The sequence below is a fragment of the Fusarium mangiferae genome (assembly GCF_900044065.1).
Source record: "Fusarium mangiferae strain MRC7560 genome assembly, contig: FMAN_scaffold015, whole genome shotgun sequence".
In the NCBI taxonomy this organism is placed as follows: Eukaryota; Fungi; Ascomycota; class Sordariomycetes; order Hypocreales; family Nectriaceae; genus Fusarium; species Fusarium mangiferae.
In genome coordinates, this window is record NW_024573935.1 from 145,116 (window position 1) to 159,585 (window position 14,470).

The window sequence follows — 14,470 nt, forward strand, 5'->3', positions numbered from 1 at the left end:
GAGGCTCCTTGTCAAAGCGGCGATGCTCTTCTGTGTTATTTACATAACAATTCTCCTGGGGCATATTTCTTGAGGATTGATATATTAGCTGATCTGAGGACACTCACAGCATATTCTGAAAGGACAACAATTGGAGAATTGTGATATAGCCTGCGAGCCAGCCGCACCCACTCATGTATCAGTCAACCCATCGTCTTCAGTCACGCACTCTCTTGTCACTGCTATTTTGATCACGCATGTTAGCCTTTCCCAGTCCAGCTTCAGTTTGCGAAGATTACGGACGAAAGCACCGGGTAATGGAGATTAAGGGCGGGATCTTTTTGAAGATCCTTGGATTATGGCCGAAGATCAAACTCAATGCAGATACTCCGTACCCCTTTTTCAACGAACCGTAGAATTAAACGGGGTGATAATCATCAGTGCTTGTGAGCATACACTCAATCTCGCTCGTGGAGAACCCTAACTAAAAGGTTATCTCGATTGGTTCTCCTCAGCTTCAACATGTATGTCCCCATCCTGAATCAACATGGCCTAAATATTAACAGTGAGTGCCAGAAATAGCAACATTCTCCACATATGACTATAGGCACCCAAGCAGATAATAGTATCACCAGGTAGTTACATAGTCATTGTCGGGAAGGATTCAGATGAGACGTATGATGATGCTGACTTGGCAATTAATAGCTCATGACGGACTATTTTCCTTGTTTCTAGAATCCGTGGCGATGTCCTGGTGCTGAGAAATGAGACAAACAGAGTCAAGAACCATGGGCAGAGTCAGAGATTCTGGTTGGCATGTGAGCGTGTTACAGAGGGCAATGAAAAGAAGGTCGAGGCGGGTTCAATGGCAACAGTCCAGTCCAGGGAGAGAACTACATACATACATGATGGCAGTTGACGGTACCTGGCCTGCTCGGAAGGAGGATTATTAAAGTATTCATGGGTAATATTCTCGATCCAGTTCTTAAACCCGGCAAAGGAACAGGACCCTTGAACCCTGGTCGTGCTAGGTAAGCCTCGTATAATATTATTCACTTTCCTTAATGGGCAGTTCAGTTCAGAAGCTGAAGATGGTGTTGTGAGCAACCGGAATAGGCTTTGAAGGTCTCGCACGAACAGGAATATTCTGTTTCAAGTTTTTGAAAGACGTCTTTGTAAGAGAGGCATTCCTTTGTCTCCTAGAGCAAGACCACGCATACCTTAGTGCCATCAAACAATGCAACCATAGCCGACCGGATCGTAGCAGGTCGATCTGCCGTGCGTCACCGCCTACCTATTCTAGCATGTCTCAGCTCAAGACTTCCCTTGTCGAGTCAGCGAAAAAGGGAAAAAGGGCTCCTCTCCGACGTGAGTGGCTGGACAGTCTCATTTCCACTGCCCCTAGAGATCATGCGCATGCTGTCAACGGCGCTTCTGGCCGGCATCATTCCAATGAGGGAAGCGAAAGTGTCTAATTTGATTTGATCATATCAGTCATGTCTTGTTTACTACCTCGTTAGCCTACCTACAGGCTACGTACATACGACTCACTGCACTGTTTGGAAAGGAGGCGCTTGCGTCGTCTGGGGCAGACCAGACCACTACGAAACACACCAACGAACGGGTCGAACGGTGAGCGAGGCAAGGAGGGCGCCGCCTCTTTTCCACTTAGCGAATGGGACTCTGGAGATGCCACGGGAGAAAACAAGGTTTGTTTGGCTGTTGGGGAAATAACGCCAGTAACTTATGCCACAGCGGCTGTTGTCACAAAGCGCACGTATGTATACACACTGCCACGGGGACAGTATCACGATTTGCAGGTCACAGCACAATTGCATTGCGTACAGTTGCGCACTCCATCCGATGGGTCCACGTATTCAACTGTCGATTCACCGCATTCATGGTAACTGCCACGACATACGACACCTCAGTTGTTCACCAGTCAAACAGATAGATACCAACAAGGCACTACTGTACAATATGCAAATGCAAGCCGGCATGCATGCGTACGAGCCGTCACCGACACAAACAAAATCACTCAACACACTGAGATAGCTGCATGTTCCTTCTCGTGGCAGCTCATCACTTGCTTTTTCTGTCCCCGGCGTTTCAACCAATCTCACTGATCGCCACTGGATCGCGGCATTCATTCTTGTCACTTGCCCAAGAATAGAATATGAAAGACTCCATTGTCCTGAAGTAAATGAGCTCCTCATCAATAACCCGAGAGCTAGAAGGTGATCAGCGATTACCCTACCGTCCTTCTATGCCTTAAGCTCTTTTCCGGTCTAGCCTACCGCTGGAACCAGTGTTCCTGATTTCCGTTTACACATCTCATCAATAAGCCTGGCATAATCTGCTGACGCGGCCGGCGATCTGGTGTCTCTGGCGGGTTCGATTTTTTGGCAGTGGACCAGATCAAAGACTCTGCGAGGCCTGCCAGGTCAAGGTCTAGCACGTACAACGACCTGGTTGGCTATGTCGGAATTAGGACGACTGGGAGGTGAGATGGCCCAATCAAGCAGCCTTGGTACCTGGCAGGGATGAAAGCCCTTACCCCTGGGGCTTTCGCGGAAGCAGAGCTTGAACTTGGACTGAAAGGGTGTGGTGGGCCTTGTCCATGACCTTGGCATCTAGGGCTAGCGTCGTTTCTGCATTAGCTCTGGTGTTGATACCGGTGCAAGCGTTGCTGGTAGCTCGCCCACTTCCCAGGTCCACATCCCAGTACTGCATACACATGCGTTCTGGCCGAAGGAGATGGAGAGGGATGTGGGAATTGCAGCAAGGGTCTTGTCCAGCAACCTAGGGAAGCGGACCTGAGCTTGCAGGGGCGTGCGTGCCGGCTTCTGAATGAGAACGGAAGAAGAGAGATGAGAGACATGGCGTCCACACACAAACCACGCCACGCCTCCCAACTCGGGTTGAAAGGAGACTCAGAGACACACACCCCTTGCTCAGCTTATAACCCTCAATTCCTCCCCCTTCTGTCTCTCCTTCGATTCTTCACTCCTCAGTCTTTTTGGATCACGGCCTTTGCCTTCTGTCACTCCTTCACAGCACTACGCTGATAACACTCTCTTGAACCAACTTACCTTACAATCCTTATAAAGGCAAAAGGAAGTATTCCGGAAATACAACCAATTACCAAAAAGCCGTCACTCTTCCAACACAACATAACATATACACAAATCAGTCAAAATGAAGGTCTCTTCCTCCGTTGTCATTCTGGCCGCCGCCCTCGGCGTCTCTGCCCACCCCAGCGGCCACGCTCACCAGCGTGCTCACGCCAAGCGCGACTTCGTCGTTGCCAACAAGCCCGTCACCGTTGTTGAGTACGCTACTCAGGTCGTCACCGCTGATGCCGCCCCTGCTACCGCTGTCCCTGAGGCTCCCGCCTCTCCCAAGGTCGATGCCGACACCGTCCCCAAGGCTGCCACCAGCGTTCCCGCCCCTGTTGCTTCCGCTCCTGCCAAGTCCAACAAGAACAAGGGCAAGAAGCACAACTCCAGCTCCGGTTCCGGTTACAAGGCTTTCTGCGGTGGCAAGAAGGCCAAGCGTGCCACTCTCGAGGACATTGCTGCCACTGGCAACACTGGTGTTCCCGGTGACTTTGGCTGCAACATGATGACTGTCGATGAGGATGTCGCCGACAAGTACGACTACACTGTCACCTTCAACAACGACCACGATGGCGACAAGGATTGCGCTTGCTGGAACAAGATCGGACCTGATGGCAAGATCGACGGTTTCTTCGCTCAGAACGTTGCTCTGGAGTTCACTGTTTCCGCCTCGAGCTCACAGGTTGTTGCTTTCGATAGTGACTCCCAGGGTGGCTGCGCTTGTGCCACCGGTAAGGTCCCCACCACAAAAGACAACCTGTGGGCCGGTACTTGGCTCGAGTTCGACTTCGGCAGCAAGCGAAACAAGAACTGGTCTGGCGCTGACGCCTCTTGCCTTGTCTCTGCCGCCGCAAGCCTTGATATCCCCGGTCTCCGAGTCTGTGACACCGCCGACAACACTTGCTCTACCATCAACCCCGGTGGCACTGGCAAGAACGCTTACCTCGGTGGCATGGAGGCTGAGGACGGCATTGGTATCAACACTCCTGCCGAGCAGGTCCGCCTCACCGTCGACATTGACTACTCCGCTTAAGCTATATCATACATAGCCTGTGGTTTGGTTCATTTGAGAGCTGGGCCTCTGCGTAAAACTTGATTTTATAGAATTGGGCTTATTCTATCTATACCTGGTGTTTACGGTGCTCGGAATTTAGCCATCCAGGGCGATCCTGGATCTTGGCTTTGGGATCTATCTATTATACCTTCTTACATATATATATTCATAGTGTTATGACATATATTCATTTCTCCTGCTCAATTGTTCAGCTTGTGACCTTGATTTACTGTAATGGAATGTCCCTTGCTTCAGTTCAATTAATTGCGTTGATCCCCCGCCAATCCCCAGACTTTGTCAATCCTCTTCGCCAAGTGATTCATTTATCTTGAATCCGTCCCGATCGCGCCGAACCCGAATCCTCTGAGCGAAAGGATCGAAACCCTCGAGAAAACGCAACTTGGATCAGCAAGATGGCCCCCAATGCAACGACTAACAGTGGATGAGGTCCACCAAGATCAACCCAGTTTTCATCTCTAGTTATCGGAAATCTCTGCCTCTTTCTCGCGTCTTTTTTGTTCTCTTGGAGTTCTTGGTATGTTCTCTCTATGATGGAGACATGACAATCAGACTTTGCACGATAGGCTGTGAATTGTCCACGAGCAACTCTGGTGGTGCTGCTAATGCAGGTTCAACTTGCATCCATTGTTTCAAGATAGGGGCTTAGTGGGCCTTTGTCCTTGTTTACAGTGCATATGCACGCAAGCAACGCAACGCTTACGCGGAATTTGTTTACTTTTGTTGGTTGCACAAGCAATAAGCTTCAATTTTTTTTTTTTTTTTTGAGACTATAGGGTCTTTGAGTTACTTCGAGATCATAATTACTCAGCTGTGACGGAGGTGGTTGAGAAATAGTGTCACACAAAATCATCAAAGGCTGGCGGTAAGGTACTAAGGCTTCATTGCTCGGTAGCGGGCCGCACCCCATAACTACAAAGGCAAAGCCATGTGCTGTGCTTGTCTTCCCCTAACGAGCAACTAGAAGAAACTTTACTCTGCAGCAGCAACCGCTGATTCAACGCTCGCTCGCTTCTGAGGCATAAACTTTGTTCTTGGGGGCTTTTGCCTCCCAACGGCTTTCGGTACCTGAATCTTGGAACCAATCAGAGCAGTCCATGCCCTGACTAGTACCTGGCAGATCACAGCGTGGCGTGTGTGGAGACAATGCAGTGATATCTGTGCTGTACCTACAGAGCCCTGCCCTACCCTACATGACAGACATTGAACGTGTGCTGACTCAATCGTGACAAGTCTTTTAGCCTTAGATGTCACTTCACTTGCGTACTTGTCTCTCTTTGACCCACGATGGCACGTGTAGTGGAGTTAGTATCACCGAGTGAGTTTGAGATGGTGGGGAAACAAGTCAAGATAGAGGGTTGTTGAAAAAAGGTGGAGGTGTTTAAAGTGTGTGCATCGCAAAAAAGCTTGTGATGTTCGATGCACCTTGCTCGGAAAGGTCACTGAAGAAGTTGTTGAGTTGGAGTTGTGTAGCATTGCAGTGGCCCGACAGCCATACAGTCAGTCTCAACGGTTCAAAAACAAGCACCAGAATATCTTGTGAAGAAACTTCTCGCAGAATTCATAAATCGCTCAAGAATCAATCTCTGCAGTCTAAAAGTCACTGACAGAAACGCTAAGCACACCGATATCGTGCCGTGGAACCCAACTAGCTACCTAGCCATGTGTCAAGCCCAGCGAGAGACCACTCGGGCCGTGGCGATGTGATGGGAGCTGCTCAACTACCTAGTGGCGAAGAACATTGAAGACTCTTAATGAACAGTCCTTGATTCGTAAGGTGGAAGCCTGGCAGGCGGATTGCCCGCTGAACATGATTCATGGAGAACTTTTAAGCTACTGGGACTAGAATATGCAGAGAGAAGTTTTCATGGTTAGTGAGTGGGCTAACATAAACATGCGGTCCAACAAGTAGTGTAAGCAATCGGATGGAAGCAAAATGTCAACTTGTTGCACACCGTTCCATTGTAAGTCGGTGATGTAATAGCCTATGGGAGGTTGTGTGCTTGAGAAACTAGCAGCGACTGCATGAGGGACCGTTAAACTTTAATGGGGCATGTTAACACTTCATCGGTATCGGTTCACTGATGCGGGAGTTATTTAAATCATTATAGTATGTATGCTTGGTAGTTGTGGAGGGTGTAGAAGGCGGTGGTTAATCTCCTGGGTTATATGTAAGGACATGCAGGTCACTGATAAGAAAGCACAGTCTAGACCAAGTTCAAAATCTGATATAGTTGCATATAGCATAAAATCTATACAAGCCCTCATCGCTTACGCTCAAAAACTAGAACTACCACAACTGCTGCCCCCTCCACAACTCGAACTACCACCACAGCTAGAACTACCCCCTCCACAACTCGAATGTGAATGACTAACACTCTCTGCAGCGAGAGCAGCAGCAGTAGCCGCCTCGGCCATCCTGATAGTCTCCCCACTTGCACAGTCTGCTGCGTTGCGTGTTGAACTTCCACACCCGCTTGCGCAGACATGGCACGGCTTCTCGGACGTTGGACTGAAGTGGGAGTCGCTGTAGCAGCCATCTACGTGATCCATGCCTATGTGGTGATGGGGCGCCAAGTTGAGCACGTCGATGTCGGGTGCCGGGTTTGTACCTCCAAAGTCAACATAGTTGTACTGCGTCAAGTCTACGTGCCCGCTGAAACGTCGCTTTCGTAGGTAAGCTGGCATATCAGGCAGACCAACACGGCCGTCTCGCTGCAGTTCGTACGCCTCGATTTGCTTGGCGCGAGTGAGGGTTGCCCAGGGAGCAATAAAGAAATGGCTGTAAACTCCAGCTTCGTAGTAGTGACTGCATGGCTGAGCACGGTGGATACCACCAAGCTTGACTCTTGCTAGAGACGGATCAAGAGTGCTCTGTGTAAGGTCTTTGTGCAGCCATGCAGTGGCCTTTTGGAACTTGACCGACTGAGCCATGGCTGTGGCGGCTCGGTGAAGACCAGACATAGCCGAGAGGACTGTAAGTCGGTTCCGCATCCATGAACTTGCAGTGGCACCTTTGCCAACAGCTGTCAAGTCCTCATCAGTCAGCGCTGGTGCGTACATGCGACGGTCGCGTGAGAGATGATGCGAGGATATAGACCATGAGTCGAATGGGAATGCCCAGACATGCTTGGCAAGGTTACAGTCACCGCATTTGGTAGGATATCTCCCATAAGCCTCTGTACAGTCCCAAGGATACAAGTCCTGGTATTTGTACAGCGTGCTGCCAAAAGCGCCCCAGTCATACCAGTACTCTTGATATGTATCGATGATATCTGATTCATCGTGACGTCCAAAGTGGAAGCGGAGGAGGTATTCTTCAGTGAGCCCGAACGGAACATCAAACTTGGTTCGTACACCCCGTCTCTTGTATCCCTCATCCGGGCATACAAAGCTCATGGTGTAGAGATGGGACACATCAGCAGACATGCCACCAGGCTCCCCATTGACAAGAGGCTGGAAGAGTGTCTTATCGATGAGTGAACTGCAGAAAGTCTGACAGTTGTTATGTGTTGCACTCCAAGCCAGCTTAACGTCTTGGTCCAGAAGCCGCTCTGAAATACTACCGAGATATACACGTAGTCTGGGACTGAGCAGCGCCTTGAGTTTCTCCAAAGCTGGCTCGAGTACTTTGTTGAGTAGCTTGATTTGATCAGAGGTTGGCAATCCAGGATCGTCAAAGGGCTGTTTGCAGGCAGCCAAGAGATCCTGAACGATGGAAAGTTCCTGATCACGCGAAGCATAGTCTCCGCTGAATGGCACACCGACGACTTGCTTCATGATGGCCTTGTATCTCTTGCGGTCGGTGGCCTTTCGTTTGCGTTTCCATACAGGACGATCCAGGCCGCCCCCAATTGCGAGGTCCCTATCAGGCATTGACTGCAGATGGAACCGTTCGTGGAAGATTGGCATTTCTCGAAGAGACACGAGGGCACCACCTTTGGTACTGCATTATCTGTGAGTTACTATTTGCATGACCGGAAGAAGAATATTACTTACTGTGCGACTCCGTTCTCAATAACGATAGGGCCAACTCGGAGGGCCATGTGAACATTTCCGTAAGGATACTTCTCAACGTACTTCCTGAAGAACAGGGGAATATCTCCGTCTTCTGCTGCTTCTTCCGCCACGCTGACGCTAGTTGAAGTAGGTGAACGATCGTTCGCATGTAAACTGGTCTCCTGAACAGTCTTCATCATCTTGAGCCGTCCACCTCGTGGTCCAGAGTCATTCTTCGACTTGGGCTCTTCCTCGTCTTCGAAGTCACTAACATCTCCCTTCTTAGAAGATGTATATCCATAGGACCAGGTATACCTATTTTTCTGCTGCTCCTCCACTCTTGCTTTCCAATTAGACTTCTCGATATCTTTCCGAGACCGAGGCTTCGCTCCTACACTGCTTTGCAGTCCGAGATATTTAGCCTCAGCGACCGCGTCGCCGAGTTGAAGCAGCTTGCACTTATCCTTGATGTTGCTGCCGTAGCCAGTGTGTCCTTCTGGCCAGGATATAGGGAACAAGCTTTCATCGTTGCTAGCATCGATGATTCTTTGACACGCACACAACTTCCTACTAATCTCAGGCGTGATTGTCTCTGACAGGATACAGTGCTTATAGGCCTTTGTATATGGGTCTTTTCCGTAGTAATGACTTCGATAACATTCTTCGCAGATTATGCCAGGATCGGAGCCATCGTCGTTGCGAATGAACATACTTCCTCGAACAACTTTCTTGCATTGCTTTTGCATGCAACGAAGAGGTTCAAAATTTGGAGTGAAGTCATCATTAAACTTTGAAAGTGCGACTGTTATATATGAGTAGTGTAAAGGGGCCCGCGACAGGAACAGACTCACGTTGGGGGATGGCTGGCCTCTTCCAGAATCCGAACATGTCAGGAGGTGGACGATGCTCGATCAGTTTTTCCATGTCAAGAAAGCCTGATGATCGAATCAGTCATATTCCTTGAGTATTTGCAAAGCTTATCACATACCAGCAGCTTGGAGGAGGATCCAAGCTCTATGCTCCATTCCTTTGAGCTTGATACCAGCTAGAACTAGTAAGTGTTTGTTCCACTAACGTTTGTGAATTGCAAAACATACCTTCAATCGACCCCCTCACATCACTCTTGATCTGATCACTTGCTTGTTGTGTGATTCGATCAGATATGGAATCGATAATAGCATCTCTTGCGAACTTGCGCCCATATGCCTTGCTCTTAGTTGACCAATTCTTCATAAGACGAGCCTGCTCCTGCTTCATTTTCCCTGTGAACTGTTAGTATGATTTCACCAACAGAGGGAATCTCATACTTACCATATCGTATGGCATGTGCTCGAGATTGCTGACTGACCGAGTCGAGAAACGTATCAAAGCCGTGGATGAGATCATCGTCTTCATCTTCAATAGAGACATCAGCGAATTCTGGCTGCTGCCACGCTTTAAGCGTGCGAACAATGTTCTCCAGCTCGGCTTTAACTCCATCCCAGTACAAGTTCTCAATTTCTGAGAGAACATGGTCTTTTCCGGGGCCAACACGGGTCCATGAAATGTCAGGCGCAGAAGTAATATGGGAAGAAGGTAGTGAAGATGCTGCGAGCACAGGGAGAACCTTTTGCCGTAACCGTGACATTGTGAATGACTTGGAAGAACAGTGTCGATAGTTCAAGCGGTATATGCTGGTAATCTTGGAGCGAATATGATCATTCTTATTCACACGATGAGGTACTTTGGCGATGTATGAGAAACAGGCATCATCATTATTGCTTGGTTTAGGACATTCATCGTCGAAAGCCTCACAGACTGCCTTCTCGTGTGATGCTGCGCCCCAGCAAGGGCCCTGTCTAATTAGTTCAGCTCGCCCGACTAGAGTGTTTCAACACCCAAAACAGCAAGATTGTCGCTGGAACTTTAGCAGGTCACCTCTAAATTCCGCGATCTTGCAAGACATTTCCGCTAGCGAGGCAGATTAAGAGGAGAATAGACAAGGGACTTGATGGCTGCCTATGGGTAATTACCTCTTGCCAAGCAAGATATTCGACGCTTGGAAATGATACGCCCAGAAGATACATGAGATCTCTAGCAAGCTGGCAGAGGCGTAAAGTACCAACAAGGGCATATTGTTAATGATAGGTACTGTCGCCCAGCTTGATCGGCTCAGCCCTGCGGTTCGACTCATCTGATGCTCTAGTCGTCTTGGTATTAGTTATCAAGGCACACCAGCTCAGATGATGATATCAAGATTGAGATTGACTGCCAATACTTTTGCGACCCAGGCTCAATCACTTATACTTGGAAGACCCGGCGCATTTATACCCATTTCCCCAAGCACTTCGCCTTTATTATACCCAAAACTCACTGAAAAATGTCGCACCTCATCGGTTACAACACAGGTGCACTCCACCAAGCCAGCAGCGACTTCAACAACAACATATCAAAGAAATACTATCCATCAGCCATCGACCTGGATGAGAACCCCATCATCCCGAGTCCAGACATCTTCAGCGAACTCCATGACTCCCATAAGGATAACCTACCCACTCCAGTGCAATGCGCCGTGCATCTAGAATTGCTAGAAGCCTTCCATGCGTTGCGCATCAAGATTCTCGACTCTAAGAAACTCGACAAGGCGTTCAACTTGGGTGAACCGACCAAGAAGATTTATCGTCGCAAGTATATAAAAGGCTTGAAAAAACATGTCAATGAAGAAGTCACACTAAGAAACCCGTCGTGGGAGGCCAAGCGGGACAAGAAATGGACGTGGTACCTTGGAGAAGCAGCGCAAAGGTTTTTGGTATGGGCTGCCAAGTTCAATGCTTGGCTGACTCCAACGATGGGGAAAGACGGTGTCAACGATATGAAGACTGGAATATCAATGACTGATTCCTCATGGCTGCCGCCCGTGGGTGAGTATCTCACTTCCTCCCCAACTGGCACGTAACTGACCATTCAACAAGATATTCTGATGATTTGGCATGCTTTCCTTCTCAACCCTTCTGACTATTTGGACTACTGCCGAAATCAGAACTGGGACTACCTCCCAAGGGTCAATTTCCCCTGGAAGCTTATTGTGCGTTTATACCCGGCGATGTCACCAGCTCCATAACATAAACTAATTATGATGCAGCACGATTCAATCACGTCGCAAGGCCCTATCCGTGATGCCTGGGCAGTCACTGGAAAGGCCTGGGAAGTTCCCGAAGGAGAAGCAGTCATTCCAGGCACTCTCCTTAAATCAATCATTCAGCGAGGCAACTTGCAAACACAAGATATTGGCAAGCCATACGCTTCTCGCTTCATTGGCCAACTCGTCGACAACGTCGAGCGCCAACGTGTCTTCGTTGAAAAGATGAACGCCCATCTATGGATACGAAGCCCAGCACTACAAGGAACTCTTCGCCGAGCAGTCGAGAGATATGAGAGATATCTGAGACTTTTCAAACTCTACCCTGGCAAGATGCTGGTTCCCGCACTTGATATTGACCTCGTCTGGCACACCAGTCAGCTCTCAGCAACAGCGTATATGAATTCCATGGAAGCACGCTGTGGCCGCTTCATTAACCATGATGACAAGATCAAGAAGTCAAAATTGGCGGTCGGAAATGATGAGACCCAGACTCTCTATCGTATTCGTTTTGGAGAGGAGTATACGGTTTGCTTGTGCTGGGAGTGTCAGGCTATTATGTCGGCCGTGGAGGATTCTTCTGATGGGGATGAATATTTTGGAGAGTCACCAGTTTCAGGATTTGTCAAGACACTCGCCGACAAGGTATTGGCCGATGTCCAGTTTTATCGGGCTGTGGAATCTGCAAGACGGAGAAATCATGTGAAGTTGCCAGTTCGCCCAGAGGATAAGGCGCATTCCCAGAACTGGCCGTTAGATGCCCAGTAGAACTATTTACGATCAATAAATCTGTCCTTGTGTTCCCCGTCTGCCTTCCAAGCTGACCGATTATTGAAACGTCCCTGCTCTAAAGCATCAATCCTTTCGTCGTAGAATCTCTTGCCATGAACAGCAACACGGCAGAAGAGCAACTTTTGGAACTCCGAAGAACTTATTTCAACTGCTTTGAGACTCATATAATTGTCAACGAATCGTGTCAGCAGAACAACTCTAGGTCCGACATGGTGGTAGAAAGGCTGAGGAAAGCGCCAAAATTTTGGTTCTTTGAGTGGGAAGTCTTCAGAATCGTCTGAAAGGCGGCGATTTTCATCTTTAGTAGTTTCTAAAGCAGCGCTGACTATCTCTTTGCTTGTTTCATGCTCGGAAATGGCTGCCTTTGGTGGCAAGTCCAGCATTGCTCTGGCGACATCTACCAGAGATAAGATGTACGGTTTGTCGGCTCGAGTGACCACGTCGAACTCGTTGATAACGTTGACGCATAGAGTTCCGCTACTTAGCTGAAATATTCCAGGATCAACGTGCTGGGTCAAGCAAGGAGGTGCGCCAAATGTGACGCAGGAAAATCTCGCAGACTGGTCTGTATTCTTGTTAGACAGTTCCTCATTCTATCTTTGTTTCCATAACTTACTTAGATTTTGGCTAGACATATGGCGAAGATACAGTAATTGTGATACAGCTCCGCCGGCGGAATGCCCTGTAAAAAGAATATGCGGTTTCTTCTTACTCATTTCAGGTAAAGACTCCAGGTGCTTGTTGATTAGATTTGTGACAACGGATTCCAGAGCTCGTGCACTATTCAAGAAACCAGAATGGGCCTCAAGGTCCTCTAAACACCCCTTTGACTGTTAGTTGGGTGAAGCCGCGAATAAGAGAAAACAAAAATGGGCTCATAAACAAAGTGGCGAGAGGCAACTCACAATAAAACTTTCAGTCGTCCTGGGCTGAGCGTTGGCATTAACAATGTGGTCCATCTTACTGGCACTTCCGCGTATTGCTAGCACCAGGACCGGCGACGAATCAGTCGTCGGCGAGCCTGCCTTCGCCTCGATGACAGTCGATGTGATGAGTTTGACGGTACCGGCGAAAGAGCTGTCCACTACTTGATCACGACGAAAGGTGCAGTAACTGGTATCAGCCGTGGTGCCCTCGAGGTCATAAGTCCCCCGAGCACACTTCCAGGCTGCGGATATGAGCTGGACTTCAGATTGAGACCTATAGTATCGAGTCAGGATATTTTTCTGAAAGGCAAATGGGAATACTTACGGGTTCCATTCTATTGATTCATCATCGTTGACCTTGGAGTTGGTATACTTGGCTGCCTCTTGATCTAGACGTTCAAGCAGCTGCCGAAGTTGCTCCTTCAAGCTACCTAATGGCCAAGTCATTGAGTGTTAAATTGACAAGCTAGATTTACAACTGACCATTCAGGTTGATTTCGCTCAAGGTATCAGTCAGAGCACTTGATAATTCATATGCAGCGACTGATGCACCACCTGTGTTGTTGGCTGAGTATGCACTCTTTGAAGAAGATGAGCCCATGATAGATTGTGAGTTTGTATACGAGCTATTTCTTGAATGGCTTGGGTATAGATATGGTTTTAACGAGTGTTCTATGCTGCATATGGTACAAAGTGTTGGGTTGACATTATGCTTTAGACAGAGAGGATTAACTAAGACGATCAAAAGCACAGGCATTAAAAACCCGTGACTCTGCTGATGCTGCGCCTCGAAATCTATACAAAACTGCTTTTGTTACCGAAGAAGGGATCTTCCAATACATATTTGGTGCTGATCTACGAAAATGAAGATCATTGTCAGGTACAGTAGAATAGTTATTGATCTACACCAGAGTTGCAGTCTCTCAGTTTAGCTCCAGATCCAGCCCAGAGCCGTTGGAAGATCAAGATCTCGGCAGCCCGAGCTCTTCCGTGGAATCAGACGACACTAGTGACATTCGAAACATCGCTTGAATTGAGTTGAGCAAGTCTTCGCTTCAGGTTTTATATATTTATTTTTCTACCAGGTCATGGGGAGGAGGATCTGAAACCTCTTGCGAAAGCTTCCGGATTATCGGGAGTCAGGCATTGACGGTCAAGGCAAAGTCGTCGCTCATTCACAGTATCTGGCTAGATGCCCATGTAGAATAATAGTTGAAGTGTATTTCCCCAAACGGCTCCAAGGGACTGCTGCGCTGTGAATTCAGGTGTGGCTATGCTCCAACACCAACAAAACACAACCTAATACATCAATCACATCACACCTTTCTTTGCTGGCGACGACAGCACACAAGTTCTGTCTCATCCTTGTCGCTTATTAGGCAAAGTATTATATCTGACGACGCGATGATTGCAGCAGTCATCAGCCTGACGGGGCACTTTCGTCCTGTTAATTTACCAGGTCCAC

General features: G+C 48.4%; 4 protein-coding genes across 4 annotated transcripts; 2 read left to right on the top strand and 2 right to left on the bottom strand.

The window, feature by feature from the left end:
• Positions 1-3,177: 3,177 nt before the first annotated feature.
• FMAN_12637 (uncharacterized protein) lies at positions 3,178-4,131 on the top strand (the record flags this gene model as incomplete). Its single annotated transcript, XM_041823102.1, has 1 exon — positions 3,178-4,131. One exon carries the CDS (start codon positions 3,178-3,180, stop codon positions 4,129-4,131), a length of 954 nt encoding a protein of 317 aa, XP_041688716.1.
• Positions 4,132-6,447: 2,316 nt separating this feature from the next.
• Positions 6,448-9,796, bottom strand: FMAN_12638 (uncharacterized protein; the record flags this gene model as incomplete). The annotated part of the gene is made up of 6 exons (XM_041823103.1): positions 6,448-8,116; positions 8,170-8,971; positions 9,021-9,104; positions 9,158-9,214; positions 9,267-9,431; positions 9,481-9,796. The coding sequence occupies 6 exons, from the start codon at positions 9,794-9,796 to the stop codon at positions 6,448-6,450; spliced, it is 3,093 nt and encodes a 1,030-aa protein (XP_041688717.1).
• Positions 9,797-10,528: 732 nt separating this feature from the next.
• On the top strand, positions 10,529-12,055 carry FMAN_12639 (uncharacterized protein; the record flags this gene model as incomplete). Its single annotated transcript, XM_041823104.1, has 3 exons — positions 10,529-11,069; positions 11,121-11,233; positions 11,291-12,055. The coding sequence occupies 3 exons, from the start codon at positions 10,529-10,531 to the stop codon at positions 12,053-12,055; spliced, it is 1,419 nt and encodes a 472-aa protein (XP_041688718.1).
• A 2-nt stretch (positions 12,056-12,057) lies between these two features.
• Positions 12,058-13,606, bottom strand: FMAN_12640 (uncharacterized protein; the record flags this gene model as incomplete). The annotated part of the gene is made up of 5 exons (XM_041823105.1): positions 12,058-12,644; positions 12,696-12,903; positions 12,985-13,279; positions 13,331-13,436; positions 13,489-13,606. The coding sequence occupies 5 exons, from the start codon at positions 13,604-13,606 to the stop codon at positions 12,058-12,060; spliced, it is 1,314 nt and encodes a 437-aa protein (XP_041688719.1).
• Positions 13,607-14,470: the final 864 nt, after the last annotated feature.